The sequence below is a fragment of the Nothobranchius furzeri genome, chromosome 15 (genome assembly GCF_043380555.1).
Source record: "Nothobranchius furzeri strain GRZ-AD chromosome 15, NfurGRZ-RIMD1, whole genome shotgun sequence".
Lineage (NCBI taxonomy): Eukaryota > Metazoa > Chordata > Actinopteri > Cyprinodontiformes > Nothobranchiidae > Nothobranchius > Nothobranchius furzeri.
The window spans coordinates 53567395-53589541 of record NC_091755.1 but is presented as its reverse complement, the minus strand read 5'-3'; the positions used below and the strand labels follow the sequence as shown (position 1 = coordinate 53589541).

The 22147-nt window shown below is 42.2% G+C and overlaps 2 protein-coding genes across 5 annotated transcripts in view; both read right to left on the bottom strand.

The window, feature by feature from the left end:
- Positions 1-15793, bottom strand: part of LOC107391261 (synaptotagmin-2) — an 85830-nt gene extending 70037 nt beyond the window's left edge. Inside the window, exons 1-2 of one of the 3 annotated variants that reach the window (XM_015968465.3) lie at positions 14949-15793; positions 14793-14854 (exon numbers count right to left, since the gene is read on the bottom strand). The gene's annotated coding sequence lies outside the window, so the exon portion shown is untranslated. The remainder of the gene's footprint in view (positions 1-14792; positions 14855-14948) is intronic. The other 2 variants (XM_015968467.3, XM_015968463.3) reach the window with 2 other exon arrangements.
- Positions 15794-16747: 954 nt separating this feature from the next.
- Positions 16748-21958, bottom strand: LOC107391263 (ADP-ribose glycohydrolase OARD1). 2 transcript variants are annotated; one of them, XM_070545016.1, is made up of 5 exons: positions 21541-21958; positions 21268-21426; positions 20167-20225; positions 19952-20064; positions 16748-17841 (listed from the first exon to the last, which is right to left on the bottom strand). In XM_070545016.1, the coding sequence occupies exons 2-5, from the start codon at positions 21416-21418 to the stop codon at positions 17829-17831; spliced, it is 336 nt and encodes a 111-aa protein (XP_070401117.1). In that variant the 5' UTR covers positions 21419-21426; positions 21541-21958; the 3' UTR covers positions 16748-17828. The 2 variants fall into 2 exon arrangements, with proteins under 2 accessions (XP_070401117.1, XP_015823954.1); XM_015968468.3 differs by lacking the exon at positions 16748-17841 and adding an exon at positions 18053-19884.
- Positions 21959-22147: the final 189 nt, after the last annotated feature.

Sequence of the window (22147 nt, the reverse complement as noted above, 5' to 3'; positions counted from 1 at the left end):
ATGTGATTGGCTGATTAGTAATTTGCATAAATGAGTAGTTGGACAGGTGTACCCAACAAAGTGGCTAGTGAATTTATATTTGTGTGTGTGTGTGTGAATATATATATATATATATATATATATATATATATATATATATATATATATATATATATATATATATATATGTAATGATGCTGATAAAAATAATTACTAATTGAATGTATCTTCCCTATCTGTGCAGACATCCAGCAGGGTGTGTTTGTTTAATTTAAATATTTGGCAGTACGTATCTTTATCGTGTTCTACCACCTTAAGATGGTACTATAAACCAAATAATCCTTCACTATGTCCATGTCTGTTCTGATAAACAAACAAAAAGGAAGAATCCATATTTTAGATTTGTTTCAGAGTCCCTTACTGCATTCCAGTCTGGGATTGCAAAGCAGCCGTGTCCTAGATAAACAATATTCTGCAGCACCACACTCAAAGGCTTTCTGTAGCATTCAGGTTAATGATAAATGACGCGAAGCAAAAAGATGCACATCACTTCTAGAGCTTCATGTCTAGAAGTGATGGGCATTACACTTTTCCTCCACATAAATTTAATCAATTTCCCTCTGGGATTAATAAAGTATTTTTGAATTTGAATAAAGGTCTGGTGTAAAGACTGACCAGAATAGGCAAGGACTGCCATTCGTTTATGGGCTGAGGATGAAAAAAGGAAGTCTGCTTTAATGACCTGGTGTTGTGTGTGTGTGTGTGTGTGTGTGTGTGTGTGTGTGTGTGTGTGTGTGTGTGTGTGTGTGTGTGTGTGTGTGTGTGTGTGTGTGTGTGTGTGCGTGCGTGTGTGAATAATCAATTTCATTGATAGCGTCCTGGTGTGTCCCCAGTTGTAGCTTTTAACTGAGTGAAAAACAGAATCAAAGAGAGGGGTTGGGCTCCCAATTTGAACCATAACAGCTGTTTTTATTAAATCAGTAATGGTGCACGAGGAAGAAGAGGGTGCATGTAATTGTGCTGTTGACTAATTAAAGCAAACAAGTCATAATTTGGTGAAAATGTGAGCTAGTTCGTGGCACCCTGCAGCATGCATCAGGATGCTGACGCTACAGCAGCATCTTGATTCCATCTACCCACTTCTTCCACGTTAACCTTCTTTTCACCATAGCTGTCAGATTCTATACATCCAGTCTCAGCAATTAAAACAGCTTAGACGAAAACAGATCCACAGTTGGCAAAACCATGTGCATCTATGAAATTTTATGGGTAATGATTCAGATTAGGCCAACACTCTTCTAAGATGGTTTCTAAAACTTCACAAAAGGACCAGAGTAATTATTTGATCGATATAATAGAATGAATGCTGCATCCCTCCTGCAAAGGCGCAACTATTAGCAGCCACATCATGGGAGGTAATAGACTTTGTAGCCCTCCATCATGCTCTCAGAGGCATCAACCAATTTGCTGTCAAGTCAATAATCTCACTGGGAGAGATTAAATCTGTGGGATTTTCACAAGTTGGCTGACACACAGAGACACAGAAAAAATCATGAGTTCAAATGGAGCTGAACCATAAACACTTCATTTGTGCTTGATTCCAATAGGCTTGGGACAAGTAAGCACCAGTGATCTTAATCTTAGCAGGTAGACAAAGACCTGAGCAGAGCGTGACTTAAAAGGGTTGCTGACGAAGCGCATCTCCACCGCTACAAAACACTATAAACCGCCTGCCGCTCACACGAAACAAGTTCATTAGCTAAGTCAGGGAAAAAAGAACTTAATGAGTGACTAACATTTTTGTTTTCTTTGGGGTTTTTTTTTAACATGGATGTAATTTTGTTGTTTAGGGCTGCAGCACATTTCAAAAATGCAGAGTCTTTAAGCTATTTTAACTGTTCTGTTTCTTTCACAAGACACAAACAACATTCTGGTATTTAGTGCAGCATTTCTTGAAGTATCCCAAGTATTATCTCGGCATTTTCTCCTTACAAATATGTCTCAAGATGGACAATATCAGGTCATCTTCTCAGTTTTTAAATCAAAATTCTCTACACAGTCTCCACTGGTGACAGGCCGAGATCGCAGCTCTAAGCTCTAAGCTCTGTGTTTACCTGCATTCAAAAACAGTGTTTATTTTATTCTTCCTCTTTTTTCTTCAACCTTCCCATTTCTTGGGCAGATTGCATCACGAGGTCACACAGAGACAAACAGGACACACAACCATGCACACCCTGAACATGAATGTCTTTGTCCTGTGGGGTGTAAAACAGATTACTTAGAGAAAACCCACACATGCGCAGAGAGAACATACAAACTCTGGTACTTGAACCTGCAACCTTCTTGTTTGAAGGTACCAGTGCTACCAACTGTGCTTTTGCACCCACAGAGACAATGTGTAGATTATATAATTCATTTCTGGAAACATCCATCAAAACGTTGTTAAAAATGAATGAAAAGATGCAGCTGAAAATTTTTGGCGGCTTTGTAACATATAACCATAAAAATCTGGTCTAAAAACATGGGAGCGGTCTCTGGATGGCACCATATTAGATGCCATGTTTACTTCTACGGAAGCTCATGAAGACAAAATGTATTTAGTGATTTGTAACAAACGGTTACAAAACTTTCACAATTCTTAGATGTTGTGGTTTTTCACATTTACCTTCACTTGTTGCCAGTGATGAAAGGAAGTCTGATGTGCTTGTTATTTTGCTTACGTTTGCACTCCCTAGTGCTTTTTGACCCTAATGAGCATCCATTGGTAAAGTCTTACTCCAACACAAAAATACTGCTTACTTGCAACGATTTCAGTATCTACTGCCCCCTGTCGCCAGGAAAAATACACACTGTCGCTTTAAGTCTTTCAGTCCTGTGTGTATCGTGGATACGCCTACAGTGTAATAATCACAGAAGTGCAAATTACCTTTTGTTGCAGATACAACCCACCTGAAGATAAGACCTGCTGAAGCTGACAAAAATTTGAACAGTTCTTTTCTTTTTCCAAGACAAGTTTGGTGTTTCTGAAAATACACCAGAAATACAGACTTTCTGAAGGCTGAACATGTTTCCAAAGAGATCATGTGCACTAGCTATATATTAATGTTGGTTCATTCAATAATACCACCTCGGGAAAAAAATGTGAATCATTAACTGAAATCGGGCAGAAATAAAAACACTTTTCATTCATCTTTTGGGAGGATCGTGGTTTTTTAAACATTTTGAGGACTTCTGCACTCATTTAGATGCCAAGGCCTAGATAAAATTGTAAAAAAAAACTCTTACTGTTGTAATAAGTATAATACAATAAACATCACTTTATTCTGTTATACTCACGTGAACATCACTCTCAGACCTGAACCTTATTTCACACTATATATATATATATATATATATATATATATATATATATATATATATATATATATATATATATGTGTGTGTGTGTGTATGCACTTATATATAAGTGATCTTTTACCACCCAGCTTCAACTCTTCTGTTGTTGGGTCTGACCCAAGTTAGTAAATGTAAGTCCTCCATCAGATCTGTGCCTCTTCTAGTGTCATTTTAAAGGATTTACTTTATTTATTTAACCATTACTAGATTATCAGCAACAGAAATGCTGCTAAAAACACACAATTATGTTAAGCTGGAAAAATTAAAATGCTGTGCAAAATTACATTCATTTCTGTAATTTAACTAGACTGAGAGACCATTTAAAGGCTCAGGAACCTTTACAGGTGTTTCTATTTGCAATTTTAAATTTTGACTGATTGGGGTCTTGTTAAATATCACACAGTGACCTGTTAATAGTCTAGATAAGTGTAATGTTCCTGTTAGTAGTTCCTCCTGTTAAGTGTTTATTTATTTAAATTATTCAGGTTTATAAAAAACATTTTGACATACATTTTATTATGTTCCAGTCATTAGTCATTTATATTTCACTATTGTAGTAATTCTTGCATGCTTTAATGAAAGAAGTAACTAAGTAGTTATTTTTCTTGGTAATTAGTTACTTTTATAATCTTGTAACTCAGTTAGTAACTGAGTTACTTTTTGACAAAGTAATCAGTAACTATAACTAATTACTTTTTTTAAGTAACGTTCCCAACACTGGTGATATATAAGTGATGAAAACAGTTTTCTGTCATAAATGACAGAAAACTGTTTTCATTTTCTTTTATATCTCAATCCTGAGAATTTGTCATTCTTCTGGTTGTATCCTTCACCTTTAAACACCGCAGCCTTCTTACTGAACACCTACACACAGCTAAAATGTCCTCCCTCCTTTTCAACCCACTCGTTTCTTTTTACAAAGTAATATGTTTTTCATTAGAAAAATGTGTTCCTCTGCAGCTTATCTGTAAACAAATCTAAAGTCGTGGAAGCTTTCAGGTTACATGGATCAACAGGGTTTTAAAACGCAGCCTTCACTGTAAACTGGTTTTAGGATTTGAATGTAATTTACTGAAAAGGAGTTCAATGCTTCAAAGATTAAAAAAAAACATGCTTAAGATTTTGTGTTGATGTTTGCTTCTCGCCTGGTGTCTGATGGGTGGATTTTCTCTTGGCAACAGTGAGAAATAGTTGCTCAGCTCCCCACCGTTAAAGCCCATGGGAGCGCAGAACAAATCTCTCCATGTTTCTACTGTTTTGAGGGCTGAAACATTAAATTTGCTGAAGCTTTGTTTCTGAGGATTAGTCTGTGCTGCAGAGTCAAAAATAAAGATGAAGAGGAAAGCATATAGAAGAGCTCTAAACTGGAGTTCTGTTTTCATACCAGCCATGTTTTAGACAGAATCAAACAAAGTTCCTAAAATAGCAACATGAAAATTTTCTATCATCAAAGAGTAATAATTTCTTTGGTTGTGAAGCTTCAGAGAAAATCCTACAATGTATTTTTAAGCAGTGACAAAGAGGAACAGACATGGGGCAAATTAAAGATGCAATCCTTTAATCTAGACAGTGTCTGTGGACAGGGCACCTAAAAAACTAAAAATGTACAGGCTGCAGCAGCCCAGAGCCGCTAATGTGAGGTCTGATGACAGATGAGAAAGTGGAGGAGTGACAATAAAGATGTGGTCAGCGGCCAAGAAATAAGGCCTCAGAGACAAAGAGCTTAAACAGGTTTGTGAGCTCTGACAGCACCGAAGAGGAGCACCAAAGCCTCGGTTTATCTAAGTCACTGGTCACTTTATCACACCACAGGATGGATCCAACTTTGCCTTCAGAATAGCGTTAACCCTCCAGTTAAACACGTTTTGGTCCATATTGAAATGATAGCAACACTGATAATAATAACTGTTTCAACTTTATTAACAGACTCAAGGTCCAGAGACAATAATAACAAACATAAGATTTAAAAAACTACACAATAAAAAAATCTATTAATAATAATAATAATAATAATAATGAGTATCTCCTGTTCCATCACATCCCAAAGGTCCTGGACTGGACTGAGATCTGGAGACTGTCGGGGCTGCTGGAGACTAGTGAACCCTAACCAGAAGCAGCAGCCTAAAATGTTGTTACAAGGCAGGATGGATCCATACTTTCATGTTGGTGACACCAAGTTCTGACCCGGTTATTTGGATGTTGCAGATGAAATCCAGACTCAACAAACCAGGAAAGGTTTTTCCAGTCACTTCTGGTCAAGTCCTGGTGATCCTGTGTGGATTGTAGCCTCAACTTCCTGTTCTTCACTGACAGCAGAGACACTTGGTGCTGGTCTTCTGCTCCACATCTGGAGCAGATGTTGTAGTTCTGCAGACCTTGGTGGGATCTGAGCTGCTGTTGCCTTTTTATCATCTGACCATTCTCTTCTTACCTCTTCAACCACACAACTGAGATGGTCTGGGTGGAAATCTAAAAGATTAGCCATTTCTAAAATAATCAGATTAGCCTCTCTGGTAACAAACATAACACTGTTATGGAAAAATCTATGTTTATTCATTCTTGATCACTGACTCAATCAACTGAATGTAAATGTATTGCTCTATGCCTCTTTGCATGCTCACTCATTCAGACACACCCACACAAGCCACTCACACACACACACACACACACACACACGCACGCACACACACACAAGCCACTCACACACACACACACATTCTTGACTTCCCACACACACACACACACCCACACAAGCCACTCACACACACACACACACACACACACACGCACGCACACACACACAAGCCACTCACACACACACACACATTCTTGACTTCCCACACACACACACACACCCACACAAGCCACTCACACACACACACACACACACACACATTCTTGACTTCCCACACACACACATTCTTGACCCCCCCCCCACACACACACACACACACACACATTCTTGACTCTCTCTCCCCCCCCCTACACACACACACATATTCTTGACTTCCCACACACACACACACACAAGCCACTCACACACACACACACACACACACACACACACACACACACATTCTTGACTTCCCACACACACACACACACACACACACACACACACACATTCTTGACTTCCCACACACACACAAGCCACTCACACACACACACACACACATTCTTGACTTCCCACACACACACACACACATACACACACATTCTTGACTCCCCCACACACACACACACACACACACACACACATTCTTGACTTCCCATACACACACACACACACACACACACACACATTCTTGACTTCCCATACACACACACACACACGCACACACACAATCGCTCTCTCTCTCTCTCACTCCCATCTCTCTATAAATAAACTCTGTGGACAGATGTTCAGAGCATTTTGCCTCGTGCATTAAGCCACAGTTATAACTGTTTGACTTGTCTGCTCATTGTCTCTTTCTCTCTTCACTATAGGAAATGGGTTATTGATAAACATTTTGATAAAATCCATGACACACGCCATCCGAAGTCACAAAAAGCCGTACGTCTGTGTTCTGATGCTTGTATTAGCAGGTCCTCTTCTCCACATCTATGCTGTGATTGCCTGATTAGTTTATATGTGTTAAAAAGCAATTAAACATCTGTGCCTAATTAAGAGCCCAGTGACACATGCACTCAAATCCCTAAGAGTTGTAGCTGGAAGCATTAATAAACTGGCTGTTGAAGGGATTTAACATTAAAACTAGAACAAAACATGACCTGGCAGCAGGTTTTTGCTTCAAGTGCAGACAGCAGCATCTAACCATGTCCTAAAATACAGCCTCAGCATTTGTAAAGAAGCTGACTAAATATAACTCCATCCTGCAGATTAATGCACCCCCACCTCCTTCATAGTCCCATTTTGATAGATCAGACAAGAATTAGATCAGATGTCTCATACAGGAAGGTGTTTTGATACAAACTGGATGATTAACAGAGCAGAGCAGCCATTTGGCTGAAGTAGGCAGAATGGAGGGGAGGGGTTGGCTTTGAGGGCCAAGGGAGCAGATGGGACGGGTGCATGAAGCTGGACCGAACCACTCTGTGGGCCTTGTTGGTGGTTTTACTTCTGAATACAGAATATATGCTGGTCTCGCTCTGCCTCCTAGAGATCACCATCGTATTTTTAAAAAGGCATCTATCTGCTCTGGCAGTTATCACAGCTTGTTCTTTATAGCATTTTATCTCCGCCTCTAGCTCCTCCCACCCAACATTAATTATGCAGCTCAATGCAGCACTCTGAATCCTTGCTGCAGCTCACCCACACTACAATACTCCATTGCTTTCTCCTACTCTGTCTCCATCTCACACACACACACACACACACACACACACAACCACACACAAATAAAACGCCAACATTTCTCTGCATTTTTCACTGGTCACGTTCAAAAACAGCTCTATGTTTGACTCATTTCTAAATAAATCAGCTTTTTTCTGAACTGCACTGAAGCAAATCTTTCTTCCTTCAGCAGATTTAGCACATTTAAACATTTGATTACTTTTTAAAATCAAATCAAATGATTGCTCATGTGGAAAGCCCCACTGAACATCAGATTTATTTGATGAAGATAAACCAAATTGCATTAGTTTGCATTTAGCTGCTGAAATGTGTTTGCCTTGTCAGCTCCAAACCATGCTGCAGATTTCTGGGTTTTTCAGAAACACGTGCAGGGTGAAGTGGTGAGGCGAAACACACCTAACACCGATCTGGTGAGGTGTAATTGATTGAACTGCTCCACAAAACGGTACGTACATTCTGAATCAGTCACGTCAGCAAAGTGAAGGAAAACCAGAGAACATCCAGCAGTGTGGGTGCATATGCGTGTGTGTGTATGTAAGGCGGGGGCAGGCTGTCATGCTTTGGCTAACCAACCCCCAGGCAGGCGGTGGGCGGAAGCATGGCAACTGTCAATGGAAGCAGAAACAAGCTTCTTCTTCTTCTTCTTCTTCTTCTGTTTCCTTGGGCTGTTCACGTGACGACAATTGACTTCACATCTGTGCGCACGTGCTGGTGTGTGACAATACTACTCTCCTGGCTGAGAGCTGTTTAATTAATCCCACTAAACGTAAACATGAGGATGCACGTGAGTTGTTTACTGTACACTCGCTGACTTAGACATGAAAAAACTCTGCATGATCATCATCATCATCATTTTTGTGTCCCATTGCATTTCTTTATGTTTGCTTCTCTGTTGCTGGCTTTTCACAAAGTTCAAGAAGTGTCTATGTTTGCAAAAATGCCACCTTCGGAACAAAAGCAAACAGAGCAGCAGCTCTGTGAAGGGAGCAGTGGAGGTGGGTATTTGGGAATGCAGAGCTCACTTATATAATCCAGAGGAGAGCATCATCTGACTACTCCCTTCCTGTGCATGACGGTGCTTCGACGGGCACAGGTTTGGCTGCCCACCGTATTCCCGTCACTCCTCTGAAATAAGTGCATCACCCGATGACCGGACGGCACGAAGGAGGGTGGGAAAACGTCTGAAAGGTTGCTGCTCATCAGCAGGCGGCTGGCTCTCTGTGTGGAACGGCTCAGCTGCTGCAGGGGTCTCTTCAGCGCATGGTGCCGGATGGTGAGCAGAGAACGCAGCGGGGGCTGGGCACCGCAATGTACTGCAGTGCTCGTAGCTCTGCTGTGCACACCCACTCTCCTTCCATGCAAGCTCAGCCTCTCACTCTGTCTCTCTGCTAACCCTCTCTGGCCCTGCCTGAATCACATGTCTTGCGCAGTCGCTTTGCTTTTCCTCCCAGTCTGTGTTTAAATCCATTTTCCTGCACATTCCCTAAAATGAGGCTCTTCACCGTTTCCACCTGCCCACTCCACTTTCAAATTGTTATGGAAATTTTATAATTATTATTTCTTGATCATTGATTCAATCACCTGAATGTAATATGTATTTCTCTATGCCTAAATGCATGCTCATTTATTCACACACACACACTCACACAGACATTCACACACATTTTCTTATCTCATGTTATAAATAAACTGAGAATTCAGGAGCTTGGGGCAGTAGCCTTGTAGCTTCTGCCTCCTCATTGCAATCTGGATACTTGTCTGTCATTTGTTTACTTTTCTCTGGTTGCAGGCGCTGGGTTGTTGGTAAAAATCCTTGACACACATGAACACATTCTAGATGTTCCTGGATTCAGAAGCGTCATGTCCAGATTTGAAAAAGACCGGGAAGATTTATGAGACCACACCCCAAAGGTCTGTGTGGTAGATTTGTTTTTTGGTTGGTTGGTTTGTTCTTTTTTTTTCTACACAATGGGCTGTTTGAAACATCTGGAGTTTCACTAAACATCTGTGTCTCTAGTCTGTTTAGTGTGTAATGCGCCACTGGCACTGTCAGTGAGTGAGATCTCTCAGAATGGCTCCTCGGTTTTCTGAATGAATGAATAACCACTCTCTAATGGAAATCTCGCTTATTGATTTGCGAAGGAAACATTTTTATTAAAACCATAAATGTGCCTAACAACCCAACCATGTGTACCTTTATAACCTCACACATATCAGATCTGATGAGCCATTTTCTCAGTGGATGTCACTTAAATTACAAAGCAGAATAAAAACAGCAAAAGGTCACCAAAATGGTTTAAAAGTTCAGCCAAACTAATTAAAAAACAACAGTAAACAAAATAAAATAACATAATAAATTAATAAAATGAGTAAAATTACACAAAAGCAATGGAACTATCAGCTCTATTTGGGTCTCTGCTTGAATCAAATGCCACAGAGAAAAGATTTCATGTAAGCTTTAAAGTAGATGTTGTGGGGATGTGTTGGCTGATGCAGATCTGCAGCATCACGCGGACATTGGGGGCAGCTCCACTGGATTAGCAGACCGGGTTGGTGGGGATCGCAGGATGTGTTCCAGCTACAGGGGGATCGCTGTTCTGAGCCTTCCTGGTAAGTTTAACTCAGAGGTTCTGGAGAGGAGGGTCCGTCTGATTGTCAAACTTCAGATTCAGGAAGAGCAATGTGGTTTTTGTCCTGGCCGTGTAACACTCGACCAGCTCTATACCCTTAGGGGGGTCCTGGAGGGTGCATGTGAGTCCAACTAGTTTACGTGTGTTTTGTGAATTTGGAGAAGGCGCCTTCAGGAGGCCCTGTGGTGGTGTTATCGGGAGTATGGGGTACCAGGCTCCCTGACATGAGCTGTTAGGTCCCTGTATGACCAGTGTCAGAGCTTGGTCCGCATTACCAGCAGTAAGTCGGGCTCGTTCCCAGTGAGGGTTGGACTCCACCAAGGCTGCCCTTTGTCACAGATTCTGTTCATAACTTTAATGGACAGGATTTCTAGGCACAGCCAAGGTGTTGAGGACATCCATTTTGGTGGCCTTAGGATCGGGTCTCTGCTTTTTGCAGATGATGTGGTCCTGTTGGCTTCATCAGAACGTGATCTTCAGTTTTCACTGGAGCGGTTCGCAGCCGAGTGTGAAGCAGCTGGGATGAGAAACAGCTCCTCTAAATCTGAGACCATGGTCTTGAGTCGGAAAAGGGTAGAATGCCTTCTTCAGGTTATGGATGACGTCCTGTCTCAAATGTAGAAGCTTAAGTATCTTGGGGTCTTGTTCACGAGTGAGGGAAAGATGGAGCATGAGATAGATAGGCAGATTGGTGCTATGTCTGCAGTGATGCGGTCGTTTTACCGATCTGTCGTGGTGAAGAGAGAGCTGAGCAAGAAGGCAAAGCTCTCAATTCACCAGTTGATCTACATTCCTACCATCACCTATGGTCACGAGCTCTAGGTAGTGACCAAAAGAACGAGATCGCGGATACAAGCAGCTAAAGGGGGTTTTCTCCACAAGGTGTCTGGGCTCTCCCGATAGGGTGAGAAGCTTGGTCATCCGGGAGGGGCTTAGGAGTAGACCTGCTGAGGAGGAACCAGCTTAGGTGGCTAAGGCATCTGATTTGGATGCCTCCTGGATGCCTCCCTGGTGAGGTTTTCTGGGCACATTCAACCGGGACGAGACCTAAAGGAAGACCCAGGACATGCTGGAGGGAATATGTCTCTCAGTTGGCCAGGGAACACCTTGGTATTCCTCTGGAGGAGCTGGTCCAAGTGGCTGGGATGAGGGAAGTCTGGGTCTCTCTGGATGGGCTGCTGCCCCCGCGACCCGACCCCGGAAAAGCGGACGAAAATGGATGGATGGAAGAATTGGTGGAAGAATGGATTTCAAACACTCCTATCAGGTAAAAGTAACTAGTTCTAAATATCAGGAGTGGTTATTGCAGTCACCTATCACCTTTACATTTAAGTTTAGGTTTTCAGTTTCCAAAAGCTCCACCTCCCTAACTGGTTTGGTACATCCCATAAAAACATGCTGAAATAAATCAATTATTGGTAATGGAGCCTGAATGTACAGAGCAAAGAGGATACAGTTTCCATATGATGTGCAGCACGACCAAATTACAATTACAATTTTTGTTAAACTCCATTAGTTTGTGCTTGAGAAATAATTTGGTAATTTTGCAGCAGAAGGATTGTGAACAGTTTTTTTTCTTTTATTACAGAAATTGTTGAACTATTATCTAAATCTATGTTGTCCCTGCTTGCATGGGTCCATCCATGCTGCCCTTCATCTGCCTTCATATGTTTAACACTAAAATATCAAAGGAAAGTGTCAATAAACACTCGTGTGTGTGTGTGTGTGTGTGTGTGTGTGTGTGTGTGTGTGTGTGTGTGTGTGTGTGTGTGTGTGTGTGTGTGTGTGTGTGTGTGTGTGTGTGTGTGTGTGTGTGTGTGTGTGTGTGTGTGTGTGTGTGTGTGTGTGTGTGTGTGTGTGTGTGTGTAACTGGTTTGTTTACTGGTCACTGATAAAGGCTGGTAATGGAATGGTTTATATATGTAGCATTCTCTTGCAGATAGTGCGTTGCTACATCAGCTTACAAGTAACTGCTAAAAGCGTTAGCTGGAAAGCCAACTTGCCTTCACTAATGGAATGCTAAATTAAAGACAGTTTTTTATGTGTGATGTTGTTAGATCCAAAATCAAATTAACCAAATCTTCCCTCTAACTGCTCTTTTAACAGTTCTGTGATTCAGTTTGGATGTCATTATAAATCATCAGTTGTGTCTCTTTGCTGTTGGTGGATGTAAGCATCTTCTGATGTCTATCCCTAACTTGGAAAAGATGTCTGTAACTGCCACTTTTGTGTTCTTATTTACATATCTCTACATACGCTGCTAGATTTAAGTCACACACATGATGAGAGTTTCCGGCATGAGTCAGCCACCTTGGCTCACCTCGGACATCTGCAGTGTCCTCCGCTCTTCTCTGAACAACCTAAACAAGGCAATTTGCTGACTTTTCTCACCACTTTTTCATTCTGGTGTGGAGACTTCCACAACGGTTGCCAACTGTAGTGACAGCCCTCTTTGCGCTGCTATGTTGCCCAGACCATCAATTACAGGGCCACACTAAATGCCCATGACTCACACGCTGGGACAGAGGGTGTCACGCTCAAAAGATGAGCAATGACAAGCCCAGCAGCTGCTCCCTTTCCTCCAAAAAGAGTTCCACTGCATAACAAGCTAATTTATGAAATGTATAAATGTCACAAGCATTGTTTGTCCCTGGAGTTGCCAGAGTAAATGCCTAAACACAAGTGGGTCTGTTCGTGCTGAGAAGCTTTATTGAGCTCAAACCATCCAGCTCATCTGTTAAACCACCTCTACCTCTTACTGTGTTTATCTTTAAGAACGATTCTGGCTAATTCCTGGAACAATGAGTGGTCTTATTTCTGTTTCCTGTTTAAAATCCTACATTTGTAATCATCGTTGTCTGCATGAGTTTCTCAGTACGCTCGTAGCAACTCGCTGAGATACTTTCCTGGTCGCTCTAAACCATGGCTTGAAACAAAATCCTGAATCACAGCTGCTGTCAGAGCTGAAGACATTACAGGTTTTTACAACTTTTATGCAACATTTGGGTTTCTGAACACCTCCTAAATGATTCATTGTGATAGATTTGAGAAGAACATTGACTGATTTGTCCACAGCACTTTGGTTTTGTCCCACAGATTCATGTGTCCAGCTTTGCTGTGATAGAAAACAGAACAAAACAACAATAGGGACACTCCTAGATGGAGCAAACAAATCAGAAAGGGTAAAGCGCCATGAGCACAGAGAGTTTCAGGCTAAACGACCTCAGACTGAAAGGGTGGTAATTGGTCTATGTTCTAAAGAATATTTGATAGAATGAATAATTTGTTCATTAAACATATTCTAGAATATAAAAGGAAGTTGGAAACATGTGACTGGATGATTATCTTAAAACTAGTATGAGTTTTCAGCTGGCCAAACAATGCGGGGGGGTCTGTCAGCAGATGGAAGCTTTGCAGAGCTGTCCATGGTGCTGAAACAGCTCCCATTTAGCTTTCAATCCTCTCTGATGTTGGGCAAGTTTCAAAGTCTTAAATAACTTAAATATGTGTTCTGGTCAGGTTTTCGACTTCTCCTGGAGGGTAAAGGATAGCAGCATTACAATTATGTAATGTTCAAACATTAGTACATATTGTACACTTGTCATGTCAAAAGTCGGTTTCCGGTGTGCTCACACAAAAAAAGTCCATTATTTTCTTCCTTTCTGCATGGATCAGTGTGGAAACACAGTGCCCACTGCTGGAGAACATCATACATTCATTCGCAAATAATGAAGGTCACACTTTTAAAATGAAACAAAATCAAACAGGATCAGGGAAAGCTAAATACTCAGAGAAAGTTAGTTGTGGGGTTCTGATATAAAATATAGAACCTGGATTAACAAGAGATTTACTGATTTGTTCTTCTTCAACTTGAGTCCAGATCACGTTTTTATTTTGAATTTTCTGATTAAAAAACTGAATGTGCAAATGATTTTATTCCATTAGTTTGTAATTTTTGTAAAATTCAAGGAGGATGCAGGCGTCTCCTAACCACACTGAGATCATATCAGTGCTCTGAATTATAATATGAAGAGATTAAACTTCCCTCATTCTGAATCTGGATATTTAAGAAAAAACAAGGTGTTCTGGGTGGTTGGAGCAGCTCAGCCAAGCCCCAGCTGGATGCTGAGGCTGCTCTGCATGAGGACATAATGGGATACTGCAGCACAAAAGAACTGTGTGCACAGAAACTTGCCTAGAAGCATCGGGGAGTCCCGCACTGAGCTTCCCCGTCCCTTTCTCTCTGCCTCAATCACTCACTCCACTTCTCATCCAGATGAAAAAGCAAAAAGAATAAATCATAAATCTCTTTGACTGATGAAGATTAAAGAACAGGAACTGTAATAGCTGCATTACACACTGAAATGTTTGAAACCACGTAAGACAAGTTAGGAAGTGGAATGTGGATGCTGTGAGAGGAGGATGTGGCTTACCTTGTTAGCAGAAGGCTCTCCTGGACTATGAGCTCCCCCCCTTTCCCGCAGACCCCGAGACACTTTTAGACAAGGAGAGAAATAATCAGTCTTCTCTCACTTTGTCTCACTTCCAGTTTCAGAATAAATATGCCTGGCTGAGTGGAGAAGACACACCTCCGCTCTGGTCCTCTGAAACTCTGTCACATACACACACACACACACACTCACACACACTTGCACTCCAAGACTGAAGTATTCAAATTGATACAGATCTGCTCGAGGGAGGGATAAAAACTCAACACACACACAACTGCAGTGTATTTTTTTCTTCTTGCCTACTTGCTTCAATGCTTCTTTCCTGCTATCTTTGCCTGCACTGCATCCTGATTGGCTCAGCAGCTCTTCAATAACAGAAGCTCTCTCCTTTAACTGGAAGGCAGCCAGTTATGTGGTGCACCAGAAACCCTCCCGCCCCTGCTCAGCTCTCTCTCTCTCTCTCTCTCTCTCTCTCTCTCTCTCTCTCTCTCTCTCTCTCTCTCCCTCTGTGTGTGTGTGTGTCTTTTTTTCTTCCAAAGTGCCTGTGGAGAAGAATGCTGAGCTCTGCAAATGCATACGCATCGAGCAAAGACAAATAAAAAAGGGATGGAGGACAGCAGGTAAAGGGTATGGGGTGTGTGGGAGTGGTGATGGGGAGAGCATCTGAGGAAAATGAGTGGACCGTGGAGGGACAAACATGGGAACAAAGAGACAAGAGAGTGGGAGTGGAGGTGGGGGGGATCAGGTGTGGTGAGAGCAGGTTTGGATGTGTTGTTCTCCCTGCTGCAGCAATCTGACAGCAGCTTGAATGAAAGGAGCTTTCCCTGTGCTCACTGCAGCGCAGCAAGGTGGCTCTGCTGCAGTGAGAGTCTGAGGGGGAGGGAGGGGAAGGGAGAAGGAGGAAGAGGAGGCAGAAGAAAGCAGGGGGTTGGCTGCAGTGATACAGAAGTATGATCTTCCAGCCAGCTTGGATGTATTGGATAGAAAATGGGCAGCCAGCTGCAGAGTGGTTAATGCCTTTAGCTGGTGAATTATTGAAGGTGTCCCAGAGGAGAATGAGAGGAATTACTGATTCTGTTCATTCTCAATGAACCAGATTTACACATTTTACTACCTTTAAAATGTGCACTGAAAATGATTTTATCAAGAGTTCTCAGGGATGGGGTTGTTATATTTATCATGGTTTGTTAAAAAGGCTTCCCCCATCAGAGGGAAAAGGATGTGGGATTGACTTTGTGGAGTCGGATTCCCTGCTCCAGTTTTTTTTTTCTTATTCATATCTGTTCCATTGTGTCCCAGCTGCACTGGAGCACAATACCTGAGCAGATTAATAACATATCAAACAACAGGTGCACACGTGATGTGATGAGGACAGAAAAATCTATTCACAGTGTTAGTTCAGCCGTCTGTGTAAATATCTGATGAATGAGTTTGGACAAACTAAAATATTCCTGATGCCTGAGAGGCTGAGTGTTCACCTGTGATGCACCAGCACCGACTGTTGCTTCCATCAAAATCATTAGCATGGAAATAGGAGATACCCTTGCTTATCTGGGTAGCAAAGGTGTGTGATGAGACTCCAGCAAGGGAGGAGTTCAGTGTTGATGGATGGATGGATGGATGGATGGATGGATGGATGGATGGATGGATGGATGGATGGATGGATGGATGGACAGAGGGCTATTACTGATGTAAACACTCAGTTGGCTCAGTGTCAAGTATTCTGACTTATCTCTACTTCCTTTTCAAAATCTTTTTGAACCAATCATGTTCAATGCCTTTAAAGTAAGCAGAGTTTTGTAAACAAAATAGAAAAGATACACAGTGTGTAATTATCTGTCCTGGTTAAACTAGACAAACATGTAACTTGTACTCAGATTCCCATTTTTATTGAAATGAGTAATATTTATAGAGAAAACAAACAGTCTAGCACTGACTTTTAGATGAGCACTCAGAAACATTTTATTTGCTTGTCTTCTACCACTACATTGATTACATTTTGTTACCAACATTTAAAATGGGAAGGAAGTTAAGAAAAGGAAAATCAGTCAAAACAAGCTTTAAATCTGGGGTGTCTAAACTTTTAAAGATGACAACGAAATTTGTCAAGTTAAAAATCCTTGTGGGTTTTATTGTGATATTTTTTCCGTGCTCCCCAACACTCGGCCTGAACAGGATATGGTAATAATGTTTAAAATTAAACATCTAGCACACCTCTGTTGTCGCTTGGCTTCCTGGGGCTGGAGGCTAGGAGGGAGATCCGTCCGTCCGGTTGGGGTCTGGGGTGGTGGGTTGCTGTGCTCAGCGTTGGGCGGGGGAGCCTGCTCATCAGCACTCCAGCAGAAAGGGTCGAACTCTGGGAACCGGTAATGGTTGTACCCCATGTGCAGCAGTACCGGGACCAGAGTGAATAGGGTGTGTACGGGGAGCATGAGTGGGTGTCCGGCGTGCATTTTTGTAAGTCTTTGGTTGTATGTGCATGTGTGAGCATGAGGGAGGGAGTGTGTGACTGTGTTTGTGTATGACTGTATATGTCAGGTGGGGCCTTTGACTCCTCTCTTCTCCTGGGACTTCTTTTGATTATATAGATCTTCGTCTCCCCTCCCCCTGCCACACCTGGTGTGGAGTGCGGTGCCTTGGTCTGCCTGAGTGTTCGTGGCTCCCGGGTCAGGGAGTTTAAGATTTTTGGCGTCTGCCTGACCAATCCCGGTGGCTGCCTGGTGGGGTCTGGGTCCCTGGGCTCTGCTGGGTCCCCGGCGGGGGTGGTCGCCCCTGGGTCCCGGGTCGCTGGGTCCCGGGCCTGTGGGCTTGTCGGCGATATCTCCCGGGACTCTGCCGACAGCTGGTTGTGGCCCCCCCGGGCAATCATCTGTGCCTCTCGAGGGAGGCAAGGGCTGTTCTGGTCGCAGTCTCCCTGGGGTCCCTGTGCTCTGGGGCAGCTCCTGGATCTCTGGGACTTGGAGCTCCCTCCGTCTCCTACGCATCTTTGGGGGGCAGAGTTGTGGCCCCTCACACTCTCTATTGGATGCTCCTATAGAGAAACCTTACATAAACAAGCGCGTGTACACACACAGGTGCTCACATGGTGCTCTCATGAGTATGGACTTGGGCACGTTCAACACTTGTCTTAAGGCTATGGTGGGTCTAAATGCACTGTGATTTATTATCGTTTGATTGTTCAGTTAAACAATGTTGATTTTATATTTATTCATCAAGTTGACGCAGTGATAGATTGATCTTGGTATTGTTGTTGTGTCCCATTTTTTATTTACAAAGAATTCAAAAACAATAACAATAAAGTTTTAAGTATCAGGCGTGACATTAAAAGCAGACGCTTTGATGCTCCACCTGAGAGTAAATCTGTAAGGCTTGTCACCAGCATTCAGACATCAATTCTGTTTGCTTCACAGCCAGACAGGACACAGGAAAAAAATAAAATTAAACATCTAATTTTAAAGTAGGTGTGGATTTACATCATAGGAAGCCCAAGTTACAACCATCTGTTTCTGCATCATGAATATATTTATCACCTTCTAGACTGGACCGTTACTTTAGGTGTTGTGTGGAAAAAAAGTAGTAGCATGCTCGTCTCACCAAACTGAAGTCATCACACCAAACACGGAGAACAAGGAGAAAAAATGGCTGTGAGTTTAGCAAGCTTCATATCCTTCATCCAGGAAAAAGGAGCCTTAAAAGCGGAGAAAGCCACTATAAATCTGGTAAGTAGCAGCTATGCTGGGGGAGAAGAGAATATGTGCTGATGTCATTTATGCGACGTCTGATCTGTAGTCAGTTTATGAATTTTTACAAACTAATAAATATCAAAGTAAGTGAAAGGCATGGTCGAAACATTCATCATTACTTTTCATTTAAACTGAAGTACAGCATAAGTGTGATTCAGGGCGTGAGGCAAAGCGGATTAGAAAATTGATTTTATAGCTCCGTTCACTTGCATTCATTGTTTTCTTTGTTCCGGGGATCCATGAGCCGACCGGGAGGGGAGAAGACTAAAGGTGTCATAGATTCAAATGTCAGTTTGTGAAATGTTAATCCTAAATCTGTCTTAATCCAATTAAACCTGTTCCTTTCTGCTCTCAGTAGGAGGACCTGACAACAGCATGAGGATAAGTTAGAGGATAGATGGAGGTAGAGCTGTTTGGGTCAAATCTTTAAGACCACCATGTGCTCTCTCACACAACAGCTCAAGCATCTCTGATATCAGCATGTTTCACTTTAGCTCGATGTTCATAAAACGGACTAAATGTCCTGAGGGGAACCATTAGTAATGAACCTGTTCATTAAAAACAAACTCACAGGTAAATACTGTTCTCAACTTTCAGTGGCAGATAGATTATATTTATAAATGTAAGAACAAGCCGCTTTAAGGGTTTATTGTGCCATAGAGTGATCAGGGTTCATTTCTTTTTTTTTTAATCGTTTCCACAGTTTAGCGTTATGCAGGATGTAAAGTGTCCATTAGATCTGCATCTGTCCATCTACTATGAGCTTTTTATAGAGTTTCAAAGAGTCCTTATAGACAGATTTCCTTTTAGAGCCTGGTCATCATGTTGCTGTACTCAGCTCTGCTGAAAGAATACTACTTCCTGCTGGGAATGCAGAAGGACTCGTCTGCTCATTTTAAACAATTACAAAATGAATGACAATAAAAAAATGAATTTCTGATTGAAACTTTTCTAATCAACACAGTTAAAAATGGTGTAAGTTACAATATCATAAAAAAGATCTTTTAAATTTGAATGTTCAATAGTTAAATTTGAAAACCTCTGCTTGCAAACATTTGTGAATTTTGATTTCATTTTATTTTACTTGCACATAAAAATCTCAAACGTAACATTTCTGTAAAAAACAGATGCAGTGTTGGAAATTACAAATAGTAAACAGAACAAAAACAAACATTTCCAATGGTCATCTGTGAATGTTTTCATTCATCACCGCGGTCTCTTCTTTCTGAGGGAGGCTGTAGACCGTGATGGAGATGTTTGAGTCTTTGAACACCTCTTCCAGGATCGCAGACACCTTGGACCACTCCAGGCGATCTAGGCCACACCCAATCCTGAGAGCGCCAGACCTGCTGGTAAAATGACTGTAGTGCATGCATGTGAAAGAGCGATGGGACTTACCGAGGCATGGATATTCTCGTTACGTTGTTTTTCACACAGTGAGACTTCATGTCCTGCAGACTCTGTCTCAGGCAGTTGTAGGTGGGTCTCTGGCTGGCTCTTTTCTTTGTGATCTAAAAGTCAAATAATAGAAAAATACAACATGGAAATGGTGACTTCATCAGATCAATGATCTTTCATTGGATAAAAGTTTGAAGTGACCACAAACTCTGTACCAAGTAGTAGAGAAAACGATGGCCCTGTTTCAGCACGGCACACTGTCCAGGCTGCTTTTCTGTTTGGGTAAAGGGAAAAGAAATTCATTTTTAAAAATGAACGAACGAACGAACGAGGTCCATGGCGCAGCCCGCAGCTGGCTGGAACTCAGTTGCAACTGATCTGGCTCAAACCTTCCTGTTTTTTTCCTCACAGGGGAGAGACACTTGGGGAGCACTTCCATGGAACTAGGATTGGAACGATATTACATGTAACTTACGTCACGTGACATAGAAACATATCAGCTCAACACTAACTAAAACTGCTCAAAAAAATTAAACGTACTGGAAAATGCAAACCGTGTGCTCTGAGAGAACACGGTTGTTGTTGGATGTCACTACAGTCATTTACCCATTCACACCATCGACATATAGGATTCACACACACATTCACACGCTGATGGCTGCATTATAGCTACAGCTGTCCTGGGGTTCACTGACAGAGGCAAGGCTCCCAAGTACAAGTGCCATCAGTCCATCTGAATGTTGCTTTGCAGCAAGAAGGCTGCAATTTCAAATCGCAGCTGCAGGAGTGGAGTTAGTATGTCCTGTGCATCCATGTTTGAGTTTCTCTGGGTGCTCGAGTTTCCTCCCACAAATCATAAATATGCATGTAGGTTGGTTGGTGACTCTAAGTTGCTCCTAGGTGTGAGTGAATGTGTGACTGGTTGCTTGTCTCTGTGTGTGTCCACATGATGGACTGGAGACCTGCCCAGGGTGTCCCCTACTTTTCCCCAGTTACTGCTGGAAAAAGTCACTCATGACCCTGCTGAGGAAAAGCAGTTCAGAAAAGGAGTGAGTTAGTGAACGTTAGGCTTTCACCAGTAAGCAGAGAGCTTTTGTGCACTTCTGGTTCCCTGGCATGAACAGGAACTAAAGTAAACCTCCGTTTATGCAGTTTCACTACACCACCACCTCAATCTGAGGTCACGGATCAGCAGGAGGCGCTATTGCGCATCTGAAGACTCAATGAGGCGCTGTCACGCGGATCTTCACTGAAGTCCGTCTGCTCAGAACTACTGAGAAGTATGCTGGGGGGTTAAAATAATCACGGGGACTCACTCTGCTCCTTTAGTTCCGACACCCCACCGAACCTCTTCCTGAACAGAACCGCTATGCCTGCGCCCATACGGCAGTCCTCACTTATGCAGTGCGCCAAGGATTCATCCGGCGGACAGGAGAACAGGTCCCCGGTGATATAACACAGCGTCATGCTGCCTTCTGTAAGACAGCCACGAGGGGGCCGCATTAGACTGATAGATAAGCTAGCCCTGCTGCTGAAATCTCATTTTAAACACACGTAAAATTAGTACAGCATGCAAATACGTGGTTTACCTTCTCTTCGATAAAATAGGAGTTTGGTGTCCGAGGTAGAAACGACACAGACGACCCTGTAAAACTGCGGCGGATTCACGACGTGTATGCCCACAGCTCAGTTTGTTTTTGTTTATCTTCTTCGTCTTTCTTTTTAATGGTGGTCTGCAAACAGTATACGATGCACTACCGCCCCCTTCTGGACTGGAGTGTGAAACGTAAAACTTCACAAAAGCACCCACTGTTCTAAAAAACTCAAATAACTCATTATACATAGCCTGTATCGCTCTGCAACAGTTCTTCATTTCCAGATGGATCATTATTTTTGTTCAATAAAACATCAGTCATTTGAAACAGCTATTTGCAAAGATAATAGCCTCTGATTACACACAATCCACTGAAAGACTCGCTTTATTTGGCCCACTGATGTTTATTACATTTTTTGTTTCTTTATTTGTTTTTTACTTGTATTATGCCTCAGCCTTAGCTCATGTTTTGGTAGTTTTATGGTCAAAGTGACTGAAGACAACCATAAGATCAAGTTTAGTTACTCTTACATGACACCAAATGTCAGAAAAAAAAACTGGAATCATGCATTTCAAACTTTAAGAATTTAAATCTGACTTAG